At 34.9% G+C, this 10,951-nt stretch overlaps 1 protein-coding gene across 6 annotated transcripts in view; it reads left to right on the forward strand.

Moving 5' to 3' along the window:
- LOC141437342 (neo-calmodulin-like) overlaps positions 1 to 2,124 on the forward strand; it is a 327,352-nt gene extending 325,228 nt beyond the window's left edge. For all 6 annotated transcript variants that reach the window (XM_074100637.1, XM_074100638.1, XM_074100635.1 and 3 more), the window contains one exon: positions 1,092 to 2,124. In XM_074100637.1, coding sequence (XP_073956738.1) covers positions 1,092 to 1,123 — 32 coding nt within the window. In that variant the 3' untranslated portion in view covers positions 1,124 to 2,124. The remainder of the gene's footprint in view (positions 1 to 1,091) is intronic.
- The last annotated feature ends 8,827 nt before the right edge of the window (positions 2,125 to 10,951 follow it).

Below are 10,951 nucleotides of genomic sequence, written 5' to 3' on the forward strand. Positions count from 1 at the left end.
TTTACGATGAGCTATGTCTATGCAAGAAACTCAACCAGCATTAATCACTAGAGCAATTACACCCTGGTTGAGTTCTAAGCGTAGTGTGGTGTCGGTGATAGGGTTTTGTGTATGTGTGTGTGTTCTTACAGCGTGGAGGCAGAGCTGTATGAACACACGTTTGTTGCGTAAACGTAGCAATCGTAAAGTCGCGAGTGAGCAAAGTATTTTTTTTATAGTTCATGAATGGGCCAGTTTTTTTCATTTTGAGTTCTTCATTTTATACTAAATCTTCAGTTTAGTTACGAAATTTCCATACATTTTGTGTAACTCAATTCTAGTGTAAAATCCAGCTTACCATAGTCAGAATAAGCAACTTTACCAATTCACCAAATTGCATTTAAAACTGAGAAAAATATCGACAACAAAATAATAAATGGCCCGAATATGACCCCTGCAAAGTAATGCCTGATTCAATAAGCTTTTATATAAGTAGAAAACCACTGGTGGTTTCAAGTTCTAAAGCAGTGGGTCCTAGCCATTTTCTGACAGTTTTACCCTTTTAATGGTACCCCTAGGTTCGGAACATTATTTGCAATGGATAAAGTCTAACCACCTTATTCATAAAACTTAACAAGCCTATGTTAACTAACAAATGCTTTGTCCCTTTCTAACAAATACAAATGTCGAAGTGACAGATAAGGACAAACGAATTTTAGCGGCATTTTAACTAAAATAGGTTTGATTGTCGTTTATGAATAAAGGGGAAAGACTACTGAACCGATTTTAAAAATTCTTTCACATGTAGAAAGCTATAATTAACAGCGAATAACATAGGCTATGCTGTATCCTGGGAACACCAGAACATTATAAACTTCCCACGGAAAACGGTTGAAATTATGAGCAACAGTTAGTTTGCAATATATCTAGAAGCACATGTTTGATGGGTGAAGGTTGTCTTCTGTAGAATCATAGACTACCAACTGAATAAGAAGGTAAATTTACTTGAGAATCAAATTTTGAATTTGCAACGAACTTTTAGAAATTAAACAACATAAACACCTTCTTATTGTATTTCGTCTTTAATAAAATAAAATGTTTCTTTATTTCAGAGTTTGTGACAATATTGACGTCGAAAAACTAGTATGCAGAGCCAAGGCCGCAAAGAGACCCTCCCCCTCGAAAAACCGTGCCCCGTAAGGACAGCAATCCTTACGGGGACCTCTACAAGCACGGCGGGAAAGAAACTCTTATATAAACAAAACGGCAAAACCAAAAGAACAGTGTTAAAACAACGTTAACGATAAATAACCGGTGTTAAACAACGTTAGCGAAAATAATTATCCATTATTTTAGATCGCGCTTGGTGACAGTGTATACGTACTCAATGTTTTAGATGTGTGACATTCATGTTTGCACTTGCAGCTACAGAAAAAATTGGGAGAATGAAAGAAAATCTTTTCTTCTCTTAATTTTAAAGCAGGAACCTAGAAATTGTGAGATGATTATTGAACTTGGTGTTGTAAGTTGGTCATTTGAAATAAATTAGGTTTTGCTGTTTTCATCTTACTTTATTTACCAAATGTTTTATAAAAGACTGCTAGTCTAGTTCACATTGGTAAGCATTTGATCGTGTAAAATTTATTAAAAACTGTAGTTATTATTTCCGTTATTTTGGTAATAAAAACAAGTCTGAGATTAACGTTAGAAATATTGTTACTGACTAACTTATAACAGACAAGCTAATGGATGTAATGATTAACAATAGATAATAAAACAATTAAATGATAACCTTAACAAACAGTACATACATTACTAGATATAAAACATTGAAGTAATAGATTCACTAGGTAGGAATAAAATTAAATAGCTGTTAACCAAAATCGGTTGTGCCGACGAAATTTTGTAAGTGTACCAAAAAAATAGTAACTACATAATAAAATAGAGAATATAGCATCTGTACGTATACACGTTGTGTGACTTTGTGTAGTTTAGAGGTGTATGCGTCGACAAAACGATGTCATTCAGAAAGATTAGTTGGAACCCCTTTTTAAATTTAGTTACAATTAGGAACCTACTTAAAAATATGTTGATACTGCCTTAGCAGACGAGATGATGGCGAATCTTGAGTCTATGGCCTTAGCAGTTACGAATGGAGGTTATTATTTAACAGAGGTAATAAAGGGCTTCTTACTAGGTGTGGGTCGTTACGTAATTTTAGCGAAACGAAACAAAACTGGTGACAAGAATCATGTGACTGGTTACTAAAACCAGTGATTTAAGTAACCAGTTTCTTTCACTGCATGCAGTGACGCGTTTGTGACAGTCACTGTAACTGAATTAGAAATGAAACTAGTATTTAACGTAATTTGTTACAAGCTATTACGTTATTTTCACAAGCATAATTTTTCGGTGTAATGTCAATAATTTCATAATCTAAGAATCGTTCATTGACGTTGTATAAAGTTAATTATAATTTTTTACTCTGCTGCTATTCGTTAAGGTGTCGAAACGTTGAGGCAAAAATTCATCACTACAAAAATAGCTCGTAACAAAATCACCACTTGTCGCTTGACGTAAAACCAGTCATTTGGTTATTCAGCACGTCACCAGTTACTGTATACGGTGACGTGAAATAACGTCCACCCCTACTTCTTACTATTACTAGCGTTTTTTTTTCGTTAAAATTTTGTCAGCTTTAGCGTCAATAGTTGCGGGTCATTTGCTTTTGGTTCAATATAAAATTGGCTTTAAGTTTTTTTTTTTTTATTTGACTGGATGGCAAACGAGCAAGTGGGTCTCCTGATGATAAGAGATCATCACCGCCCATAAGTTATGAAATGGTAGCATATGCGTTGCATTTTCCGCTTTCTTGCATCGTAAGTGAAGATAGTGTAAATAGTGTATTGATACGGGTTTCACTGAATCTCTCTGAATAAGACTAAGGCTTTCGTAAGTCTTCCAAATTGAGGGTTGACTGAAAAGATGAGCCAAATAAAAACTGAGTTCATTAATGTTACGAGGAATCGAAAAAAATATATTTATAGAGAAAAAAAAAACTAGTGACGATTAAAGCTAAGGTTTTATTCAATCCTAAAAATTGAAGAATTTACAAATTTATATAGGCACATGAAAGGGTACTTTTATTGTAACGATATTTCTACATTTTGCTAAACTCTTAAAGACTATAAGGCATTTTAATGTAGTAGAGTTTGTGTTCGTGCGAGTAATTTTATTTAAATCTTTATAAATTATTTTTATGTCCATATTTTCAGGGTCATTATTGTAGGAAGGCACGAATTCACCCTTTTGATTCCATGTTAAGTACCACAAAGCTATTTTATCCCTAAACATGTATTTGTCTTGACTATTTATCGTCTAATACTGTTCATGCTTCCTTTCTTTTCTGAGACTTTTAAATCTTAAATGGCACTTTTGTTAATATAATTTTTAAAATATAAATTAAAAGCGAAAGATTAGGGCCTGTTTCACCACTCACGGATAGATTTTATTTGACAGATAAATGTGATGCCGTCTCCGTCTATTCGGACAAAACAAACAGAGACGACATCATGGATATCTGTCATATAAAATTAATCAATGAACGGTGAACAGGGGGTTAGAGTAAGAAATGTTGAGTGTAGAATTTGAACCCAGCAAAATGTAATTATTTTACAGTATGTTATAAATGGCAAATATTCCGTAAAGTTGAAAAACGTTTATATTTTATCAATGGCCTATATTATTATAAAGAAACAATAAGTCAGAAATATTACACAATGAACTACAGTGCTTTCATTCTAGCATGGTGCTGGTGACAAATGATGCACCGTTTCCTTTTGTTAAAAAAAAGTTGCTGCGGTATAAAATACTTCAGTTCTAGCCTGAATTATGATTGGCGTGAAATATTTGAACATAAAGGACTATGTTATACGAAGTAAATTCAACCTATCAGATTTTTATAATCAATTAATAAAATTCCAAGCACAATTAAATAAGTGGAGAACCGTAATATGCATGTAACGTGAATACCACAGACTCGTTTAGTGATGGGACCTAATGGATCTTGAGTTATATCGGTACTTATTAATTCATAAGTAACGAACATTTTTGTAAAGTCCGTTTATTATTCCAACCTAGAATTTCACTTTTCTCATCAAAATTAGCGTAATAATCGGAATAATGATGATTGATGACATTAATTATGATCAACATTTAAAATTATTAGTTTTATCGACTCAAGTTTTGCCACTTTCACTCTCTAGTCTGTGATATTGACAGCTGTCACCCACATGCTAGAATGAAAGCACTGTAATCAATGATATTGTTCAGAAATATCTGGTTATTATTTTTTTAATTTGTAAAATGCGAATCAAGACTTGTTAAACTAGTGAACGGTGTTTTTTTCATAGCTTGATTATCCCGATAGACAAATACCGGAATGTAAAACTGTGTAGGTATAAGAAGTCGTAGTCATTTCAGGGAGTAGTGAACTAAGTACAATCAGATGAGTCCTTATAAATGTTTTGAAGGAATCGCCTTGTATTTTTTTTTCTAAGCCAGTTTCTTCTATTTACCTGGAATCTTAAACAATGCCAGCACGACAAAGAAATTCATTATGTTTTCTAGTCTTGAAATTTGTTTCCAAATAAATTATGTATAAGACAATAATGTATGATTTGATTGAATACTCAAGATACCTATTAAATTAGATTTCTTCATTAACTTCGCATATCAGTAAGAAATTAAGCAATAACCAGAAAAATGTTTTAAGCGAATTATATTTAGTACATACAGGAGGAAATGTGGATGAGAAATTTTAAGTGATCTATCTATATTTTTATGTAAATTATTTAGAGAGAAATAATTTAATCTGACAGAAGCGTTAGAGGAGGTAATTATTTAGTGACAAAACTAACGCGTTATTTAAAAATATAATTAGTCACTAGTGAAATTTATTTATACAAATTTATGAGCGAAATATATTTACTTGAAACATAAATTATTCAGAAATAATTATATCCCTTTTTAAAACTTAAGTAATTTTCGTTTGCTGATTTTGATGGTGGTAAGAATTGTTGGAAAATGTAAAATATATCGAAATATTATTGAGATGGAATAGTTGTATGAGATTATGTGTTAAAGCGGGATCGCTTTCGTTATGTATGTATAAACAACATAATGTTATGTTATACCTATGTATGGCTATTAAGTTATATGCAAGTTAGATATTCAATGTAATTAGATGAATATACAAGCTTCGTATGAGACAAAAAGATTTTAAAAAATCTACATTTAAATGGTAAATTTTATTTCCCTTAACCTTAACCTTTGATTTTGATTGATTGTGATTATTTAATTTAAAATATTGTGTCTTGTTAATTATGAAGCCTTGAGTTTTGAAATAAATATTATTATTATATTAATCATTCGGTTTACTATTGAGTTATAATCGAGTTTCTTATTTAATGATATACTACTTGTTTTCCGCGCCATCCGTCTATGAAGATATGTTTCTCACTATCCCGCGGGAACTATGTAATTTTCCGGAATAAAACCCATCCTGTGAAGGATCACAGGGGTACAAACTATCATATTATATACTGTAGTCTTTGCTATCTTCATACTAAATATCATCCAAGTCAGTTCATCGGTGTAAGCTTGAACAGATAACAGACAGGTAAAAAAGACAGATAGTTACTTTCACATTATTATATTAGGAAGGACTCCACTTCCAGTGCTCGTGATGACGATGATGATGATGATGATGATGATGATGATGATGATAATTATCAAGAAGGTGCTAAGGATATAAGCTTTGTAAGTTAATTATGAATCAGTGTAATCAATGTCACTGGATAGAGTACAGTCACCTTTATTATTGGGACCGTGCACCACGTCAACGCCACATAACGGTAGCAACTATGGTATGCCAGGTATGTGCGCGACACGCTAATGCCCAATAGATGACACCCTGCTGTCATCTCTACCGCAAATGACATAATAAGAGTAAAGATGCCAACTATTGGGACAGTGTCGAGCACTCGTACGTTTAACTTACTCGTAAGTTGTCACTGCCAAGCACAAGTGAAAAGTAAGTAAAAGGGGGGTTCAGTCAAATAAACGACCTGCTGTTATGTAGCGGCTTAATTTCAAAGCATCTTGTCTTTGTCTGTCGCAATATGCTGTGGCTGGTTTTTTTTATGCCTCTCTATCTCTTTCTAGTATATATAAATAAAACTGATAAATAATAATCCTGCTTTACAATAAGTATTTGGTAAAGAAACTAAAGACGAATAATGTGTGATCAATATGATAAGATTTCCCCACACTTATTTTACATGAAATATCTATCATGAAATGATCACACGATAAAGAAGTCAAATATGGACATTCTTGCTGAGTTACATTAAATACATCTGATGTAATATCACGAAAATCATTGATAATCAAACAATCATAATGCTCCCTTATTTATATAGACGAAGCATATCTTAAGATAAAAAAGGAAGCATTCTACTAATAAAAAAAATGTGCGTGTGTGAATGCGTGCGTGCTCGTGCGCGAGCCCAAGTGTGTAGGCATATAACTGGATCTCTGCTCCCTGGAACAACACAATTTAGAGCGTTTTCACGTTATCCGATCCGATATCGGTATTGGACGACGATAGACGACACCCGATAGCCGACACCATGTGCTGCTTTCATATATTTCCGACAAAATCGTTCCGATACGGCCGGCTCAAAATGGCCGCCACGCATCGGGCTCTGCGCACACGGAGACAATTTAGATACATGCATAGCACACATACAATCTTTATCGTCCGACAGCCCACGGGCGTCCGATGGTGCCGTAAACATATCGGTGTCGGCTCCGATATCCGATATCGGGCCGGACAATGTGAAAGACAGGTACATATTTCATACATTTTACTTGCCCCGATATCGTATCGTCGTCCGATACCGATATCGGATCGGATAGTGTGAAAACGCTCTTAATCTTGTCCCGAAATATGTACGCTGAATAAAGTCTTAAAATAAACGCTAAACACTTCAATAATTTCAATAATCATAAAAACCGCTATGCAATTGGTGGGAATATAGTTAAATCTCGGAATTTCAATTCACCTGCCGGATTTGTTTTACATAAAAACATACATAAAAATCACGCCTGTATTCCCAAATGGGGTAGGCAGAGCACACGAAACGTTACCGCTTCGGAGCCACTTTTAGCAATTTTAGGTTTTAAGTTTGACAAAAACGGTACAATAGTGACAGGTTGCTAGCCTGTCGCCTACGGTGTACCTTAACCTATGTCCTCAGTCGCCTCTTACGACATCCATGGAAGAAATGGAGAGGTGTTATTCTAACCCGACACCACACGGGCACGGCCCGGATTTGTTTTACGCGTGCAAAGCTATGTGTAGATGCTAGTATTAGGTGACGTGGCCCATAACCACGTAATTTGTGTATCGTAAGATTAAAGCTTTGTACCTAAACAATTTCTTTTACGATGTCTATAAAGTTAACAATTTATTTGAAGAGTTATCTCGATACAAACTGGTGATCTTCACAGTTGCAACTCGTGAATATTATTAATCAGAGTTTGTTGTAGCTAATAAACTTTTCATGTTTAATCTTTTTGATCTTGACGACTGGCCAAGTGGTTAGAGAACCTGACTACGAAGCCTAAGGTCCCGGGTTCGGGCCAATAATACGAATGTTTGTTCTCGGGTCTTGGACGTTTAATATGTATTTAAGTATGTATTTTAATTATATACTTAAGTAAGTTTTTCCGTTGCCTAGTATCCATAGTACAAGCTTTGCTTAGTTTGGGACTAGTAACTTAAAGTTCAACAGTCGGGACCCATTCAAATCGTGACGCTCAAAAATTCTTAACTAATAGGTCCCGACTGTTGAACTTTAAGTTAGCTACTTAACAAAGTTCTTAACTTAAAGTCACGATTAAATCATGACGCTCAAAAATTGTTAACTAATGGGTCCCGACTGTTGAACTTTAAGTTAGCTACTTAAGAATGTTCTAGCCCACTAGGCTTATTTTCTTCTTTTTAGTCTTTTTTAAGGCAGTCAGGTTTTTTGATTTTTTAATTTACTTACTATATTATTATAACAAAACAAAATAAAAGTTAATAAATAAATCGAAACAATTCATATTCATCCATGGAACATTTCAGATTAATGCAATATTTATCGGAATAAATAGCTCTATTATTATTATTATTGTTATCAACAAGTAACAAAGGTTATTATTTTATTTCGGGAACATAGTTATCTTTCTAAAGGAGGCTGACGCAGTTACAAGTAGGAACGGACACGATTATATGTTATGTGTTGATCAAATGTTATTTCATATCAATAATACAGTGAAACGTTAAAACGTCGTAAACACATTTTAACATTTTAGTATATTTTAGCTATCGTCTGCGAAGAATTCGTTTATAGTTATCCCGCGGGAACCATGCAATTTTTCGGGATAAAACTATTATCATCATCATCCCAGCCTATATACATCCCACTGCAGGGCACAGGCCTCCTCTCGTAATGAGAGGGCTTGGGCAGTAGTTCCCACGCAGGCCCAGTGCGGATTGGGAACTTCACACACACCGTTGAATTGCTTCGCAGGTTTGTGTGCAGGTTTCCTCACGATGCTTTCCTTCACCGTAAAGCTCGTGGTAAATTTCAAATGTAAAACTAACTGTAATTTAAAACTATTATATTTTTAATAATCACTTTAACTAAAAATATTAGATGAAATTAAAAAAAAGTCAAAACTAAGACCTAAACTACATGCTAAAAACCACTACGCGTCGAAGCCGTGTCCATAATGCCAGCAGCATTTCCCCGCTGTATGGCCAGCGCTACCTGCTGAACCAGGTACAACCCGGAGCGGAGGTCGCAACCCCTATCCCGCAGCCTACGGCCCAGCTACCACACCAAAGATTTGACTTCAGCCCCCCAAGGACCAGCCATTTAGTCCGTAAAAGGCACGTTATATTTCTTCCCAAGGTTTAACACTATCTAGGTACGTAGAATTTTGTTTAAATCAGTTCAAAGGTTAGAGCGTGAAGATGCAACAAACAGAGAAACAGAGTAATTTTTAACCCCCGACGCAAAAAGAGGGGTGTTATAAGTTTGACCGCTATGTGTGTCTGTCTGTCTGTGGCACCATAGCTCTTAAATCGTATTGACTCTAATTTAACGTCAACTTTAATGGCGTGTAAACCAACGCCACTAGACAACCGACTCAGCTATAAACATTGTAAACATTCTATTGTCCAATGACGTCACGCGGCCGCACGTGCCGGGCTGGCGTCAGCCAATCAGAGCGCCGTATCGCGACACACCACACGAGACGGTCACGAGCCATGCGCCTGCGATGTGACAACGGCTGCGCTAGCAGGGAAACGGACTTTTTTATATCTCTATCGCCCGAGTTAGAAGTTACAATCTTCTTCCAAGCACAAAGTTCACTCGGATAACACTATCTATTATTTTAAGACAATGTGATAACGTATTTTAACGTCATTTTAAAAGCCGAGGTAGGTACCTACCCAACTAGCAAATCATATCGTAAAAAAGGCAGCATTACGTTCTATTTCAGCTATTGGTGGTAAGATAGATCTGTAAAATTTGAAAGAAAGGTCTGTGCACTTCTCTCGACGCGATTTGGGCACATTCTTTCAGCCTTAAGTGCTGTAAATATCGTAAGAGTATCGTATGAATAGCTAAATAATTGAAAGAATATAGAGTAATCGCAACTCGAATGCTACTAGTTCTATGATAGCCATTAGTTTGCCATCATTCCACACATAAGCCTTATAAAAGCCGGTATTATCTCTTTAATTTGACTTATTTATCGTAAAATAGCAGCGCGGATGCAATCACTCGACTTTTTGGTCGTTAGAGCGCAAACAAACGGCACTTATATAGCGTTTTGTTTATTATTGAGATAGCGTGACGGTTGTGCAAAGTCAATTTATTGAAGCAAAAGAAAATAAAAGTAAAAGGTAGTATTTTGCTCATGATGTTATATTTTATACTAAACATAATGATTTTTTAGGTAACTCTTGACACTAGATCGTAGGTCTCACTTTCATGTGCGAATAAATTTTTCGTGTACATTTCTTAAATTTTCGTTAATATTTTCATGGGCCGCATGATTTTTCAGTAGAAAATTAGTGAGAAATCATATTAATTTAAAAGTTAAAATTAATTCGCCATTATATCATCTCACTCGTCATCCTAAAACATTCACTCGGCTTATAGTGGAAAAATAGAATTGAGAATTCTTTTTTATGACTTTAGTAGCGGCATTTTGTATCAGTTTAGGGATCTTTAGTGGTGAATGCTAAACCATTATCATTTTATTTTTTATAGGTAAAATGGTAGTTTACTTGGATGTGGACAAATTCTTAAATAAGAGTGATTTAAAGCAGCTTAAGGAATCGAAATGGCCTTGGAAAGAGACCCATTTTTTCATCATGCAAGAGTGTTACACATGTCGCGCTGTTATTGATGATCATATCGTCTCAAGACCACTTCACTTTGTATTGTCTGATACGAAAATCAAATTTTATTATTGCGCAATTACAATTTTTTAACGGCATCGTAGGAAATGTTGAATGATGGATGATGGAGCACCCACTTTTTAAAATTGGAGCGAAACTCGTCATTCAAATTTTCAGTATCTTCGGACTCTGAACCATCTTTGCTTTCAAACTCTGATTTCTCACTATCATTATCACTTTTATCAATAGTAGGCTCGGAGTCTTGATTAATGGGTATATTTCCGGTACAAGAACTAGTAGATGCTTCAAAAATGTCATGTTCAGTAGAATCGTGAATATTTTCTAATACTGAACCCTCGTTAAAATTATTTGATGGCACTTCACCCGTAGCTGAACCTGATGTAGCAGTGTATGATGAATCATACGAGTGTACAATTTATTAAA

The sequence above is a fragment of the Choristoneura fumiferana genome, chromosome 17 (genome assembly GCF_025370935.1).
Source record: "Choristoneura fumiferana chromosome 17, NRCan_CFum_1, whole genome shotgun sequence".
In the NCBI taxonomy this organism is placed as follows: Eukaryota; Metazoa; Arthropoda; class Insecta; order Lepidoptera; family Tortricidae; genus Choristoneura; species Choristoneura fumiferana.